Source organism: Mirounga leonina, unplaced genomic scaffold (genome assembly GCF_011800145.1).
Source record: "Mirounga leonina isolate KUSES-001 unplaced genomic scaffold, KU_Mleo_1.0 Mir_488, whole genome shotgun sequence".
NCBI classification, from domain to species: Eukaryota; Metazoa; Chordata; class Mammalia; order Carnivora; family Phocidae; genus Mirounga; species Mirounga leonina.
Window position 1 is genome coordinate 5,744,044 of NW_023270777.1, and position 16,651 is coordinate 5,760,694.

General features: G+C 47.2%; 1 protein-coding gene across 1 annotated transcript in view; it reads left to right on the forward strand.

Annotated features, from left to right (window-relative positions):
• DNAH9 (dynein axonemal heavy chain 9) overlaps positions 1-16,651 on the forward strand; it is a 339,619-nt gene that overhangs the window by 240,649 nt on the left and 82,319 nt on the right. The window contains exons 51-56 of the mRNA XM_034989621.1: positions 1,171-1,290; positions 4,122-4,310; positions 6,793-7,028; positions 9,794-9,916; positions 10,891-11,095; positions 12,017-12,181. Of these exons, the coding sequence (XP_034845512.1) occupies positions 1,171-1,290; positions 4,122-4,310; positions 6,793-7,028; positions 9,794-9,916; positions 10,891-11,095; positions 12,017-12,181 (1,038 nt within the window). The remainder of the gene's footprint in view (positions 1-1,170; positions 1,291-4,121; positions 4,311-6,792; positions 7,029-9,793; positions 9,917-10,890; positions 11,096-12,016; positions 12,182-16,651) is intronic.

A 16,651-nucleotide genomic window follows, 5' to 3' on the forward strand; every position in this document is an offset into this window, starting at 1 on the left:
CTTCCAGTGAACCCTCTTACTTTCAGAAACCCCCCTCCATCCCACCTGACATTTCCAAATCCCCATTGCATGCCCCCTTTGGTGAATTGAGGCCCGCACTGTGTTGCAGCTTCCTGTGCCCTCCTCTGGCAGTTTCCATTCCTCTGTGAGTCCAGGCTAACATAAATCGATTGGAAACCCTCACTCTCCAGTGACCCTCAACAGTTGCTCAGTGTTAAGGATTTATGATGTTTTTTTTAAAACTATTTTAGAGAAGTCTTGGGAAGAAGAGAAAGTAAATGAGTGTGGCCAGTCTGGCATTGTCAATCGATGGCTCACCACCTGCTTTTCAAACTGCTTGGCTGTATAAACTTGGCCCTTGATTTGTTTCTCTTGGGACGTGGTAATGGCCAGCAAAGCAGCCCAAATCCCAGTTACTGCATAGACGTGAGACATACTTAGAGGTATCTACCATGTGTCCCTACATCTTCGTGTATGCAAATATGTATTCTGAGGGCAACACAAGCTACGTACTTCAATTCTAAACTCTTGATGAATTTAGAAAACATCAAAACCATATCCTCTTACAAAATCCTCCTCTACTTCAGGAGAATTGGACAGAATAGGTGAGGTTAAGCAAAAGTTACCTGTCCTCCTAGGACCTGAAAGCAAGGAGAGGACTTAGGCTACACACGGCCCAATCCCAAACCCTAGACCTCCAGTGGGAGACACAGCATGCATCCCTCCCAGGACCCCTGGCATCCTAATGATCATTTTCAGGCCACCCGAGGCTTTGGTGCACTTTTGCTTTTAATAGCGCACTGGTGGTTTTTTTTGGCAGGCTTCTACAACCCTTTTTTCTCCACTACAAGGAGAGACAGAATTTATGCTCCCCCCACCCCCATGTCCATCACCCCTCTTAGCCCCACACCAAGGACCAAGGTAGAAAAAAGCTCAGCCCTCTCACTTGGGTCAGGACCGACCTGGGCTTCCCCCAGGACTCCACCTGAGATCACCCCTAATTTGCCTACCTTTCCTTCTCTGCCCTGCCTTCTCCAGTCCCTTACAGCTCTCCTGTCCTGGGGGGGTGCCTCCCTTAAAAACCACCTACACGTGACTCTATCTCAGCCCCACTGGAGGTGATGACTTAGGCTGGAATTACTGATAGACCTTGTGTTCCTTCCTAAACAGCACCTTAATGAAAACCTGGCCAAACTCACAGCCAAGTTTGAGAAAGCAACGGCAGATAAACTCAAATGTCAGCAAGAAGCTGAAGTGACCACAGGCACCATCTCCCTTGCAAATCGCCTGGTGAGTGTGAGCCTCAGCAGCCTGAGCTGTAATTATATTAGCTGAGCTTGTCAAGTGCCGCCGAGGTACAAAATAGATGAGCACAGCTTAGCGCCGCTTTGACTTGGGGGGAAATATTAAAATGTAATAGGATGTGTGCGGGGGGCGGGGAGCAGATATTAAAATGCGCTGGGTTGCAGGGACTGAGTCCTGAGAAGTGTGAATGCACACCCTGGTCTGGTCAAGAGAGTTTTCCTACAGAGAAGTTTGGGAGGATGGGAGCCCTTGATCTATCAGACAGCGGGGTGAGACGCGACATGCTTACGTGCATATATGCACCTCGGCCAGAGGAAGCCTTACAAGACAAAGCTAGCCACTCGGTAGGAAAGCTCTGCAGCTCTTAACTGTGTAATGTTTGATGATAAAGGTGTGACCAGGATTAGGGACTGAGAGAGAAGCAGAGAAGAATGACACCTCTTTTTTTTTTTTTTTTATTCTTATATTAATCCCCATACATTACATCATTAGTTTTAGATGAAGTGTTCCATGATTCATTGTTTGTGCATAACACCCAGTGCTCCATGCAGAATGTGCCCTCCTCAATACCCACCACCAGGCTAACCCAACCTCCCACCCCCCTCCCCTCTAGAACCCTTGGTTTGTTTTTCAGAGTCCATCCTCTCTCATGGTTCGTCTCCCCCTCCAATTTCCCCCGCTTCAAGGAATGACACCTCTTGACCCTGAGCATCTGTGAGCGTGACCTTGCCCATACGCGTGGGGGCACTCACACATGCGTGCACAAACATACACATACACACGCAGCCTGGCCTCCCTAAGAGAGGAAATCTGAGGGTCACAGCAGGGTGTTTGTCTGATGGCTGTCTGCTAACAAACTACCCTGGAACTTAGTGATAGAACACAACCACTATTTCGTTGTCTCTTACAAGTTTGTGGGTCAGGAATTTGGGCAGGTTTCAAATGGTAGGTTCTCAGCTCTAGGTGGTGCCTACTGGGGCCACCGAGTGGCCGGCTGGTTTGTCCCACGCACCTCGGCAGGAGCTACAAGAAGGGCAGAGCTTCCCCCATGTAGTCTCAGGCCTCTGTACTTAGACATTTTACATGGGGACTCAGGGCTCCAAGCACAAGGGTTCTAAGAAGAAGTAGAAGTTTCCAGTCTCTTAAGGCCTGGGACCAAAAGCCAAACACAGTATCCCTTCTACCTCATACTATTGGCCAAAGCAGTCGCAGGTTCAGGGAGGAGGAGCATAGGCAGCAACTCTTTTTTAATTTTATTTAATTATTTTAGAAAGAGAACGAGAGCACAGGAAGAGAGGGAGAGGGGGGAGGGAGAAAATCCCAGGCAGACTCCCCGCTGAGCATGGAGCCTGACTCAGGGCTTGATCCGACAACCCTGAGATCATGACCTGAGCCAAAACCAAGAGTGGGATGCTTAACCGAATGAACCACCCCGGCACCCCAGGTGCCAATTCTTGTTGAAGGGAGTGTCAAAGAATTCATAGCCTTTTTGAATGTGAAAGTGGCTTGTATTTCTTGTCCTAAATCAGCTAAGATCCTGCAAAGCAGTGTCCGCTGGGCATGATGTCTCTTCCACAGAGAGCCTTTACAGCACTTTTGTCTCCAGTGATGGGAGGTGGAGTCGACATCTTTTTACTTTTATTCCAGCCACTATGTGTTTCTAAAATGAAGCCAGCTTTTTCTCGTTGAAGGAGAAAGGAGTCACAATAATGATGGAACTGAGCCGTGCTTTGGTGAAGAAAGGCTCTTCCACAGGAGTGTGTCTGTGTACTTGTTGGTTGGACCTGCTCTTGCATTGCGTTGAGATGATCATTTGAACTGAACAATTCGGTCTAGAGACAGCTCTTCTGCAAAGAGGCAAGAAGCATTCCAGACCTCTTAGCTGGCCTGTCTTCCATCCCATTTTCTGTTTGGTTTGCAGACCTTAGCAGAGCCTTCTTTGCCTGGGTGAAGCATTTTCTGAATTGGTCCCCTTGGAAGGCAGGCAGGGTGTACAGGCTCTGAATCCAACCCCGTCTCGACCCACCTAGAGGTCCTGGTGCGATACTTAAACATTCTGGTCTTTATCTGTTGTCATCTAAAAACAGGCATGGGAATGACTGGGTTGGCCCATCCAGCTGTGACATTCTACGATGCCATCTTTCAAGGAAGGACGAGGGGTCAGTCATAACACAGGCTCAGCTCTGCCATATCCAAAGAAAGGAGGCCTCTCCTCCCCGGAGGGGGGTCCCCACGGAGAGGTGTGCCATACCAAAGTGGGGCAGACACAATCAGGACGTGTTCCACCATCTTGGTACTTTGTGCACGCACATGTTCCCGTACCTCTAACTCTGTGTCTTAATTACCGTGTCTATCTGCCCACCCACTGTGAATTATTTATAGCGCCTGGAAGTGATTTTATTTGTTTTCTGATTCCCAGCACTTGGCGAGGAGAAGGGGGAGAACACATAATAGGTTCTGCAGCCCAGGCACTGCGCTAGGTGGTGAACGTACATGATCACATTTAATTTTCTCCCCAGCCCTTGGAGGTGGGTGGTATTTGTCTTCATGCCTATCAAGGGCAGAGCCCAGAAGCCTGCGCTCAAAGCCTATAATCCATCTGCAGCCCACATGATGCACAGCACAGAATAGGTGTGTTTACTGAGTGTGTGCTTGGCCAGTACAAGTCCCCAGTGATCACAAGGGCCACAGAAGTGATGTCCCGAGTCTTCTGGTATCAGACGTGCACTGTGCATTCTCTGTGACTGAGTCCGTGGCGCTACGCAGAGCCTGTGGGACGATGAGCCTTCTCTCCTCTCTGGTCTCTGCCCTCGTAGGTGGGAGGACTTGCCTCTGAGAACGTGAGGTGGGCAGAAGCTGTGCAGAACTTCCGACACCAGGAGAGCAAGTTATGTGGAGACATTTTACTCGCCACAGCTTTCGTGTCCTACCTCGGCTTCTTTACGAAGAGCTACCGGCAGAACCTCATGGACGGGACCTGGAGACCCTACCTGAGCCAGCTGGAAGTACGTACAGCCTGAATTTCTCCTGACCTCACCAGCCTGTGGCTACCAGTGAGCTCACGGGACACTAGCCATCCACATCTTCTCGTTCCTTCTTGCCTACTTCCCCCCACCACTCCCACCTGAGCATTCACCTGCATGTGACATTGGCACCCATGTCCTTCCTTCTGCTCATCCACGTTCCCATCCACTGCCCTCTGGGCCACCTGAGGACAGCATCTCTCCTCTCCATTGGGCTCTCCAGGGACACTCTGATCCACTGCCCACCAGGCTGCTTCGAACTATAAAACTCAAGAGACAGCCAAAGCACCCTGTGTGTTCCCTCCAGTCTCCCTGCTCTGGAGCCAAACTTCAGAGCCGTGGTAGGGCCAAGATCCTGCATTGCCCCTGGTCATGGGAACCCAGACACCCTTATGCAAACAGCCCTGCCTACTTCGGTCGTGTGTCCTCAGTTTGTCCTCCTAGTGTAAGTGGGTGGATTTTGCTCCCCACCCCTCCATTTCTACTGAGACGATTTGGGGGGGCATGCTGGTCCCTGGCTGAAAGGGGTTCAGGGCTGGAGCCTGTAGTCAGAATAATTCCTAACCTTGTCCACTTTCCCATCAGTCGTCATCCTCGATCCACAAATGTCCACTGAGGGTTCCGCATGTCCTCCCTCTCCACCAGACAGGAGGACAAAAGCCATTCAAAGACCCAGATGCCCACAGGAAGGTCACCGTCCAGTAGAGGAGGTTAGGTTCACAGAAAGCGGCTGCAGTAAGAGTCAGCCCAAAAGTTCACTACGTACAGAAGATTTGTATTCCAGAATGTGTGCATAGGCAAATCCTCAGAACATAAAACCCTTATTGTCTGGTGATGGTTGGTTCCATAGATCAGCTCTCAAAATCTTATTTACTTGATGATTTGTTAAACAGTGATATAAAAACTATTATGGAAATACATACATACATACATGCCCTTACGGCACTAGGAAAGAAACAAAAATAAAGCTGCTATTTTATTTATCTTGGACACCATGGGAAAGGAAATTATTAAAAGGACAATTATTAACTGAGTGCACAAAAGTGAGGAGCTCAAGGGCAGCTTAGTGGGGATTTTTCTGGCTTTTTGGGGGGTTCCTAAGCATTTTTGGGCCGTGACCCCTTTGGCGCTCTGGTGAGACCTCTGGATTTCTTCTCACAGGAATGTTTTTAGTGCATAAAATGGACTTGAAATACATTGCTGATCCCAGGATAAGAACCTCCAGAGGCAGATCTTGCTTTCAAGGTTTGTTTGATGGCAGAGTGCTGGCCATCGGTCACCCTAGTGAGTGAGATTAAGGGAAAGGGGATGGATTGGACAGGCTTTCCTGAGGTGACGGGGAAGACAAACCACAGAGGAGAGAGGGACAGAGAGGTTAAAGGGTCGTGTGTGTGTGTGTGAACCTCGAAAACATTTTACTAAGAGAAAGCAGCCAGACACAGAAAGTTACCTGCTGTATGACTCCATTTATGTGAACTATCCAGAAGAGGTAAATAGAAAGTAGATTAGTGGTTGCTGGGAGCTGGGGTAGAGGGGAATGAGGAGGGCCTGCCAAAGGGTATGGGGTTCCTTTAGGGCTGAGGACACTGTTTTGGAATCAGATAGAGCTGATGGTCGCACAACATTGTGAAGGACCAAATGCCATTGAATCATGCACTCTAAAATCGTTCATTTAAGTGACATGAATTTTACCCCAATTAAAAAAAAATGTATGCGTGTCCCCAGTGGAAAATATTAGCTGTAGAAGAATTGAACGAGCTGAGAGAGGTCAACAGAAAAAGAAAAGGAGGGATCTGGGGCACACACGGGGGCCACAGAGGGAACCAGGTCCCAGGGAGGCATCCTCAGGCCCGGAGGTACGCTGGTGGGCTTCCCAGCATGCACCAACAAGCGAGTCTGCAGGGAGAGGTCATGCAGGCGATCCCGGAAGTGGGGGGTGTTCTGGACTGGGAGAAAAGGGAGCATCTCCGGTTCTTTGCAAGCTGGGCCTCTGTCAGCAGGTGGTGAGTGCCGTGCATGACGGAAAGGGTGATGTGGGCTGGCACAAGAGGGGGTAAGCCCAGCAGGCCTGGGACCTGCTCCGGAAAGCGTGCACGGGAATCAGAACACAGGGGGAAAGGGACCCTATTAACACGAGTAAGGGCAGGGAGGAGACTGTTGGTAATACACACATAATCTATGGTAGAAATTCAATTTAGGCGAGTATACCCAAGAACAAACGGTCACAGAGGCCAGATCTCTGCTGCTATTCCTCCATCGAGAGAAAAAAAGGCTCTCAGGACTTGAAGAAAACCTGCTTCTGGAAATAATCACGAAGCCAGAAGAGCACTCTTCTGGGGGGGATTTTGATCATGCTTTTGAAGGAGTTGTGCCAACTTCGGGAGCTCCTGGGCGTCCCCCCTGTCCCCCCAGCTGAGGAAGCCCACTTCTGCTCTGAGCCTGTGTCCTGCTTCTGCCTCATCAGGTCCCCATCCCCGTCACCCCCACCCTGGATCCCCTGAGGATGCTGACGGATGATGCCGACGTGGCAGCCTGGCAGAACCAGGGCCTCCCCGCGGACCGCATGTCCATGGAGAATGCCACCATCCTCCTCAGCTGTGAGCGCTGGCCCCTCATGGTTGACCCACAGCTACAAGGCATCAAGTGGATCAAGAACAAATATGGCGAGAACCTCCGGGTCACCCAGATCGGCCAGAAGGGGTAGGTGGCTGAGCACATCGCTTCTCCCTTTTTGTTGTTTGTGCAGAGGGGACAAAAAAGTGTCATGAGGGGATCTGAAGCCCCAGTGGGTTGTTTCTACCCTCCTGCTTCCTCCACGAGGTTTCTCCTGTTTCTCTTCCCATTTTAGGAAACCTCCCAATGAAAGATGCGTGGGTACCAAGTCTCTGCTTTTCTTTGTCATGAGAAATTGTGTGTGTGCGTGTGTGTGTGTGTGTGAGAGAGAGTGTGTGTGAGCCACCCGACCCATCAGGAGTCCTGTCTCCACCGCCCAGCATCCCCCTCCCTTCTCTCCTTGGACACGTCTTCCCTGGTCAGGCGCAATTCTGGGTTTCACAAAGTCTCCCTCACGTTTAGCCAAACTGTGCCTGTCTCAGCCCATCCTAGAGCCCACTTCTCTGCCCAGTGTTCCCACCTCCGGCGCAGAGCCCCATAACACAAACCTAAACATTGTCTCTCCTGGGGAACGATGGGACATTGCGGTTGGATGCATAGCACCCAAGTCAGTTGTGAACCTTCGAGAAGCCCTGGTACCTGCCATGTCCTCGCACGTACCCGATGGGGGACTTACTACCCAAAGGGACATGAATGATGCAGAGAATGTCTATCCAGCACCCGCCCCAGGCCTCCGCACCTCCCACCTCATGGCTTCATTAGCTGTGTTAGAACCTAGCTTTGTAGTTTCAGTTCTCAGTTCTTGTTCTGTGCCATCAGGATACATGAGCGGGATAGGACGGGGCAGTGGGGGTAAAGGAGGGGGGACAGAGATCATTTATGAGGCGGTTGGGTATGTGCCAGCCCTCGTGTTAGGGACCTCATCTCAAATGCTTTCCTTAATCCACACAGCTGATAAGATTAGCATTACTAGTACCATTTCTGGGGAAATAGAGGTTCACAGAAGCAAATTAATGTCTACAAGAGTATACCATATTAATTTTTTTAAGATTTTATTTATTTATTTTGAGAGCGAGAGAGAGAGCCTGAGTGGGGGGAGGAGCAGAGGGAGGGGACAAGCTGACTCCTCACTGAGCAGGGAGCCCGACGCGGGGCTTGATCCCACGACCCTGAGATCATGACCTGAACGGAAACCAAGAGTCAGGCGCTCAACCAACTGAGCCACCCAAGTGCCCCAAGAGTATACCATTTTAAAAGCAATGTTCATAGCAGCATTATGCACAATATTCAAAATGTGGAAGCAACCCAAGTATCCATCGACAGATGAATGGATGAACAAAATGTGTTGTATCCATACAATGAAATATTATTCAGCCTCAAGTAAGAGTGAAATTCTGACACACGCTATAACATGGATGAACCCTGACGACATTGTGCTGAGTGAAATAAGCCAGTCACAAAAGGACAAATACTGTATGGTTCTACTTATATGAGGTTCCCAGAGTTGTCAAATCCACAGAGACAGAAAGCAGAACGGTGTTCCCAGGGGGCTGAGAGGACGGGTATGGAGAGTCATTAGTTAACGGGTACAGAGTTTCAGTTTTGCAAGATGGAAAACTTCTGGAGACGGATGGTGGTGACAACAGTGTGAATGTGCTTGGTGCCCCTGAGCTGTACAGTTAGAAGCAGCGAAGATGGCAGGTTGTGTGTTATGTACATTTCACCGCAATTGTAAATTAATTTATTAAGTATTTTTTTAAACCGATGGAGGCAGTGTTTGAAGCAGATGGTCCTCAGCTAGAAACCCAAGGTTTATCCTCTCCCAACACACAGCCGCCAAGGTGAGGCTTACTGCTGTGGTCATCCGTCCCGAACGTGGCTGCCCAGAGGTCCAGATCAGCCAGCATTGTTTAAATCAAACACGCAATGTTACAAAAATAGTTAAAGCAAATATAAACTACCAGAATGGATCCCTTCTTCTAGAAAGGATAAGAGGAGAAATGAATCCCAAGGTCCACCAGGGTATATGTTTATCTGTGTCATGGACCAGATAATCTCATCCTAGCCTATTCCCCACACTTTGATTCCTTTCTAGGGGCAGCCGGGTGGCTCAGTTGGTTGAGCCTCTGACTCTTGGCTTTGGCTCAGGTCATTTGGCTCAGGGGAGATGAACCATTAGAGACTGTGGACTATGGGAAACAAACTGAGGGTTTCAGAGGAGAGAGGGGTGGGGGGATGGGTGAGCCTGGTGATGGTGTTAAGGAGGGCACGTATTGAATGGAGCACTGGGTGTTATATGCAAACAATGAATCATGGAACACTACATCAAAAACTAATGATGTACTGTATGGTGACTAACATAACATAATAAAATTAAAATTTATTCTTTAAAAAGAAAGAAAATTGTTACAGGAGAATATTTAATAATGTGGGGAAATGTTTCCAATATATTTTATGTAGAAGGACCAAATTATAAAACAAACGTGCTGTATGAATCCAATAGTAAATAAATATAAATGCAAATATAAATTAAATTATAAATAAAATATAATAAAAGGAATCAACTTGAAAATATAATATATCCAAACATACACATTCAACACCAAAATACGAATGACCAATGAAAGGGTCACATTCATTTTTGTATCCTTTTTTGTATTTTGTCATGTTTCCTTATTTCTGAAACTGTACAAGATCAAATAAATATCCTTTTAAATAGAGAAAAACGGGCCCACCGAGGTCAGCCCAGGCAGCTGTGCCCCACGTCTTCCATGGAGGCCCCAGTTGTCCTGTTACACTTCCTGTGCATCTGTACCTTGCCAAAGGCTCATACTGTCCAGCTCTCTCCCCAGCTACCTCCAAACCCTAGAGCGTGCCCTGGAGGCTGGAGACGTGGTGTTGATCGAAAACCTAGAAGAGTCCGTTGATCCTGTTCTGGGACCCCTGCTTGGGAGAGAGGTCATCAAGAAAGGACGGTAAGACTCCGCCATGTCGCTGATCCTTCCTGAGGAGCAGGCTCCCAGAACCGTGAGCAGATCTGCTCTTCCCTGAACATCCTCTCCTCAACGCCTGTCACGGGCTTCTTGCAGCACTCACACCTTTCTCGCCTCCACAAGGGGAATACTTAGCTGCCCTTGACTTGTAGAGAAAGTTTCCTGCAATAACTTTGCTCCCATCAATCACGTCCTCCTTGACTTCCTCCCACATGGGAGCAGTGCACTCTTTTGGAGGAATTTTAGAAAGGAAGTGGTCAAAATGCAGGCTGCCTTGTAAGCATGAGCATTTTATCCAAGCTAGACTCCTGGGTTCTGAGAACTCAGTGCTCTGGCCCTTTGATGAGCCCCTGTTGCTTTGGGGGCTGGCAAGTGATCAAGGCTTAGCAAGTGTCTGGCAGAAGGAAGAGGATGAGAGAGGATGAAGGACAATAAGCACATAGGAGAGAGAGCATTATCATGGAGGGTTGCTTTACCCACTGCCCAGGCCATGAATTGCCTTTCCATGTCCTTAGGATGTGCTCATTTGCTGAATTAACCATTTCCACCCATAGTTCTCCATCAGCCATGGAAGAAAGGACGCCCTATTTTTGCGAGCCTGTAAAGCACCTTTGTGCAAACTGATGGTGTCCTTTTCTGCAAACACTTTACTGCCATCTGCTGGGAAAGTTTCATAATGTACCAACCTACTTGGACTACAGTGTGAATGGCTCTCCCAACAGCCATGCACGTCAAATCAAACATGGTGGCCGTGCGAGAAAGTCTCTCACCCTCCACCCCCATGCCCCACACTGGGGCAAACAAGGATCTCAGGGCTCAATCTAGACATGCTTGGGAGGAATCCGAATGTGGCAATATTGCTTGCTACGATCTCACAAAAAAACATCTAGAATTCTGTCCCTGAACCGATTCTCATGGGAAGGCACCCCACCTTCACATGACCCTTTATGTTCCAGATTCATTAAAATTGGAGACAAAGAGTGTGAATACAATCCCAGGTTCCGGCTCATCCTTCACACCAAGCTAGCCAATCCTCACTACCAGCCCGAACTGCAGGCTCAGGCCACCCTGATCAACTTCACGGTGACCAGGGACGGCCTGGAGGACCAGCTGCTGGCTGCTGTGGTCAGCATGGAGAGGCCGGACCTGGAGCAGCTGAAGGTACGTGGAGGATCCACCAAGGAAGGGAGGATGAAAATGCTTGGCCACTAGATCCTGCTCTCCGTTCTGGGTGAAGCGTGGGGGCTGCTTTTCCTGGAGCGGAGCAGCATGGTTCTTAGCTAGACTTTGGGGGGTGGTGAGGGTTGGCCATCACCATTTAGCTGCCTGAATGTCCAGTTGGGAAACAGAGACTAGAGCAAGATCAAGAACAGAGAGGCCGAAGACAGCTGGGAGACCAGACACTCTTGTCACCAAGAGCAGAGCCTGGCCCAGGTTTATGAACGTGCTTGGGCCCACACATGAGTCCAGAAGTAACCACCATGTGAGGAGAGTGTCTTAGTCAACTTAGGCTGCTATAACAAAATACCACGGACTGGGGGACCATGTTCCTGCCCTCACGGAGCTTATAGTCTAGTGGAGGAACACAGAAAATAAATAGCATAGACAAACAATGTCATTCGAGGTAATGACAAGACTTTCCAAGAAAATAAAGTATCGTGATATTAAAAAGCCAGGGGGCTAATTTAAAACCAGGAAGGTGGGGCACCTGGGTGGCTCAGTCAGTGAAGCATCTGTCTTCAGCTCAGGTCATGATTCCGGGGTCCTGGGATCAAATCCCGCATTGGGCTCCTTGCTCAGTGGGGACTCTGCTGCTCCCTATCCCTCTGCCTTCCCCCCTGCTTGTGTTCTCTCTCTTTCTGTCAAATATTTTAAAAAAGAAGAAGCAGTAGCTAAATTAGCCCAAAGTCACATGACTAATAAATGGTGCATTTGGGATTCAGTTCATCTGCTTGTCTGTTCTCATGCTATCCTGTCTCCCGCTTCATTCGTCTGAAGGAAGGAACTTGACCCCCATAGCATTTATTTATTCAGGATGCTCAGGGCTTCCACATCTGACTCCACCTTACTTGACGTTTGCAGTCAGATCTCACGAAGCAGCAGAATGGGTTCAAAATCACCCTGAAGACCTTAGAAGACAACCTGCTATCTCGCCTCTCCTCAGCATCTGGGAACTTCCTGGGGGACACGGCCTTAGTGGAGAACCTGGAGACCACCAAGCAGACAGCCGCCGAAGTTGAGAAGAAGGTAAAACTGCCCTGTCAGCCAAGGTTGGGCGGCAAGGCCCTCCTCCCAGCCCGAGTCCTGAGTTTTTGGGGAAAAAAAACAAAAACAAAAAAACACGAAGTCAGAATTCCCAGGTACCTTTTCCATGTTCCAGAATTCCTTCTAGAAAGTCCAGCGAGGTGGGATTCCTGAGTCGACCAGCTCACACCCTGTGTTAGGGAGTTCCTGCCTTCTGGGAGGTGCATTTGACAACTCAACTCTACAGACGTCTGATGAGCATTAAGTCTGTGCCCAGCCTCGTCTTCCACGCAGGGGATGGTAGCTCAGACTTCATCCTTAGCCAGCGTGTGCAGTTGCCCCGAAGTTAAGGAGTCCCACTGCTGTGAGCATTGGCTGGTTCAGCATGATTGCACCCTGAGAAAACCCACCAGCCTGCAAAAATCTCACAAGTCTGATTGCCATGAGGGAATTTCAGTGACTTCTCAGGAAGCTCAGCTCTCAAAAACGGTTGTCATCCTGGGAGATGATGCAATATGTAGCTTCCTTCCTTTATCCCACAATGTTTGGAAGGCTTTTATTTCCCCTGTGGGGGACTGGAAGACAGGACTTGGGGGTGTCTGAGCCTCTCACCCTTTGTGGGCAGGCTGTTGTGTATGCAGGCTTAACAACATTCCCAGCCCTGCTCCTGGATTAGAGGAACAATTAAGACCCTGGTTCTGAGCAGGATACCGCTTGGAGGGAATACACTCTTTGTCAGATTATTGGGACTTCTCCAAATATCAAAGCCTCTGTTCCGGGTAGGGACAGGGCAGGGAAAATGAAAAGTAACGATGGGGGCAGGTAGACCAGTTCATGCCCACTCTGGGATAACAGACAATTGAGGTTGGAGGGAGAGACACTAAGAGCAGGGATGTCCAGCCTCGCATCGTCTCCATGGCCACTACATGACCACAAGGTTTTACTGCTGGTTCTCTGTGGCCTCCATATCTCTAGATAGGACGGTGCAGAGTTTGTACAATAATTATGTAGAAGTTCCACTGTCTTGGGCAAGAGAGATGGGGGGGTGGACAGAACCCAACTCACATATGGTTATATATGGATAAAAGTTTTAGGGGCACCTGGGTGGCTCAGTCGGTTAAGCGTCTGCCTTGGGCTCAGGTCATGATCCCGGGGTCTTGTGATCGAGTTCCGCATTGGGCTCCCTGCTCAGCAGGGAGCCTGCTTCTCCCTCTGCCTCTACTGTTCCCCCTGCTTGTGCTCACTCGCTCTCTCTCTCTCTCCCCCTCTGTCAAATAAATAAATAAAATCTTAAAAAAAGTTTTGGTCAAGGAAATGTCTCAGGTTCTGGGAATAAACACCCAGATAAGTGAAGGTGCCGATAGCTGAAAGATGGGAGCAGAAATGGATTTAGGAATGAGAAGAAATTATTATGTTAGTTTGTGTTGTGTTGAGTTTGGAGTGCCTCTGGGCCATTCACATAGATCTATCCCATGGGTTTCTGGATATCTGATCTTGGCTGGTGATAAAGTGCTGACAGTCATCAACAAGTAGTTGGTCATTGAAACCAGGAGTGGATGAAGTCACTGGGGAGATGTGTGCACAATGATGAGACTGGGAGTAGAGCATGGAAGAAGACTAATACGTATTAAGAGAAATACAGAAGATGTAAACTGTGGAATAGAGCAGAGAGATGAGAGGAAAAGCAGGGAAAATAAGGGATTGTGAGAGAAAACATTTCAAGAAGGCATGCCAGTGGTGTTGAATGATGCTGAGGACTCAAATGAGATATGGCTGAGATGTGGCCACTGAACTTTGCAAAAAGGAGTTATCAGTGATCTTGGGGAGGATGATTTCCATGAAAGCAGAAGCCAGACTACATTAGAATGAGAGCAAATGGGAGCATAGAAAGGGAAAGTAAGTATAAATAACCCTTTAAAGAAGCCAAACTGTGAAATAGGAGAGAGAGAAAGGATTGTAACTTAAGAAGGACATGGATCCCCTGAGATGGGAGAGACTGAGCGTACCAAGATCCTCGCCAGGAGTTGGGAGGATGCATGGATTATAAAAGAAGAGCAGTAGTCAAGAAGAGAAGGTGAATTTACAGAAAAAAGAAGAAAATACGGTGGGGTACATAAGAAAGGGGAAATGCCATTCAGGTCCACAGATGGTGAGCTTCTCTTTAGAAAGATGGAGAGGGGCACTTGGGTGGCTCAGTCAGTTAAGCATCTGTCTTTGGCTCAGGTTATGATCTCCGGGTCCTGGGATGGAGTCCCGCATCAGGCTCCCTGCTCAGCAGGGAGTATGCTTCTCCCTCTGCCTGCCCTGCCCCTCCCCCCTCCTTGTGCACTCTCTCTCTCTCTTTCTCTCTCAAATAAATAAAATCTTTAAAAAAGTAAATAGAAAGTTGGATAGCTAGCTCCAATGTGATAGGGGCTGGGGGCAAACAGGAGTCTAGAAATGAGATCCATGGTCCATGGATCCATGTAGGCAACTGAGCTAGGGAGACAGAGACTTAAAGGAATCAGAGGAGAGGCAGAAATGAAGGAGATTCCTTCCTGTTGGTCTTTATATAAATGGGGAGAGCATGAGTCATGTTCACCTGCTGGGAGTACAAGAGTGGTGGTGAGGTAGGTAGCTTGGGGAGCAGAGTGAAGGTTTGCAATTGCTAAAATAGGAACGAAAGGTGACTCAGGAAACACAGTTAATGGACGGCATTAAGAACCTAGGTGAGCTTGAAACATATGGATCTCAAAACGCCATTCTGAATAATTGTATGATTTTTGTTCAGTCCAGCCCCTTCCAAGAATCTATGTCTTCAATTACTGAATTTAACTGATTTACATTTATTAACATTATTGATAGAGTGAATTTCTTCCTACCATCTTAATTTGTGTTTTCTAGCCACCATGCTTAGTTTTTCCTCCTTTCTTTTTCTTTATTTTCCTCTTTATCCTTTGCTGATTTTGAAGTTATTTACTTTGTTTTTTTTATTATGTTAATCACCATACATTACATCATTAGATTTTGATGTAGTGTTCCACAATTCATTATTTGCGTATAACACCCAGTGCTCCATGCAGAACATGCCCTCTTTAATACCCATCACCAGACTAACCCATCCTCCCACCCCCCTCCCCTCTAGAACCCTCAGTTTGTTTTTCAGAGTCCATCATCTCTCATGGTTCATCTCCCCCTCCGATTTCCCCCCCTTCATTCTTCCCCTCCTGCTATCATCTTCTTCTTCTTCTTCTTTCTTCTTCTTTCTTCTTCTTTCTTCTTTCTTCTTCTTCTTCTTCTTCTCCTCCTCCTCCTCGTTCTTCTTCTTCTTCTTCTTCTTCTTCTTCTTCTTCTTCTTCTTCTTCTTCTTCTTCTTCTTCTTCTTCTTTTTTACATATAATGTATTATTTGTTTCAGAGGTACAGATCTGTGATTCAACAGTCTTGCACAATTGTTTTATTTTATTGATGAATCTTATTTCATTTATATATGAAATTATATTTCATTTTATATGTGACTTAACAATATCTGTTGACTTAACAAAGTCTAATATAAAGTGATATATCTAGCCTCTTCCAAACAATATAAAGACTTTAGAATACTTTGATCATCCTTTTCCATCTTCTGTTACTGTTTTATATTTTAGTTCTACCTACTATTCCCAAGGTGGCCATTTTTTATGGCCTTTGTTATTTAGATTAACCATATATTTAAGAAATTCTCAGACCTCGTTTCTTCCTTTTGGATTCAATCATTTTCTAATTGAAGCAAATAATTATTTCTTCAAGGGTCTGTGGATAGTAAATTCTCTTTGATGATGATGAGCTCTGGTCTTTCATCGATTTTGGAAAATTCTCAACTATTATAGCTCCAACTGTTGCTTCTCTCTATTCTCTACTTACCTCTGTTAGATGTATTTTGAATCTTCTCATTCTGTTTGCCAGCTCTCACAACCTCTTATATATTTTTCATCTTTTTTTTCTCTCTGAGCTGCTTTTGTTGCAGTTTCCTCAGATCTGTCTTCTAGTTCATGTATTCTCTTTCCAATGCTAGTCCATTATTTAACCTGTGCACTGGTTTTTCATTTAAATAATTGAATTCTTATCTTTAGAAGTCCTAGTTAGTTGTATGTTTTTTTTCAGGCAATACATCTTCCTACTTACAATGTCCTGATTTTATGCTTTCTTTCATCTCTACTGCCCTTAAACAGAAATAGTTAATAGTTATAGATTGTTCAGCGATCTTCAGCTCCTGGAATACTAATCCTTCTGGGATTTGGGGGGAGAGGACGGAGGGAGGGTTTCTAATTGTCCCCTTTGTTAACACTTCTTCTGAAGTTTGTAATTGTTTACTGCAAGCTCATCTTCAAATGGGGTCATTGTTTTTTTTTCCTTTGAGACTCTCATAAATTATCATTGGTTTCACTCTTCTAGAACATAAGGCAGGTCCTACTGAGGTCTATATTTAGTGTCATGTTCTTTCAGAATCCCTCTC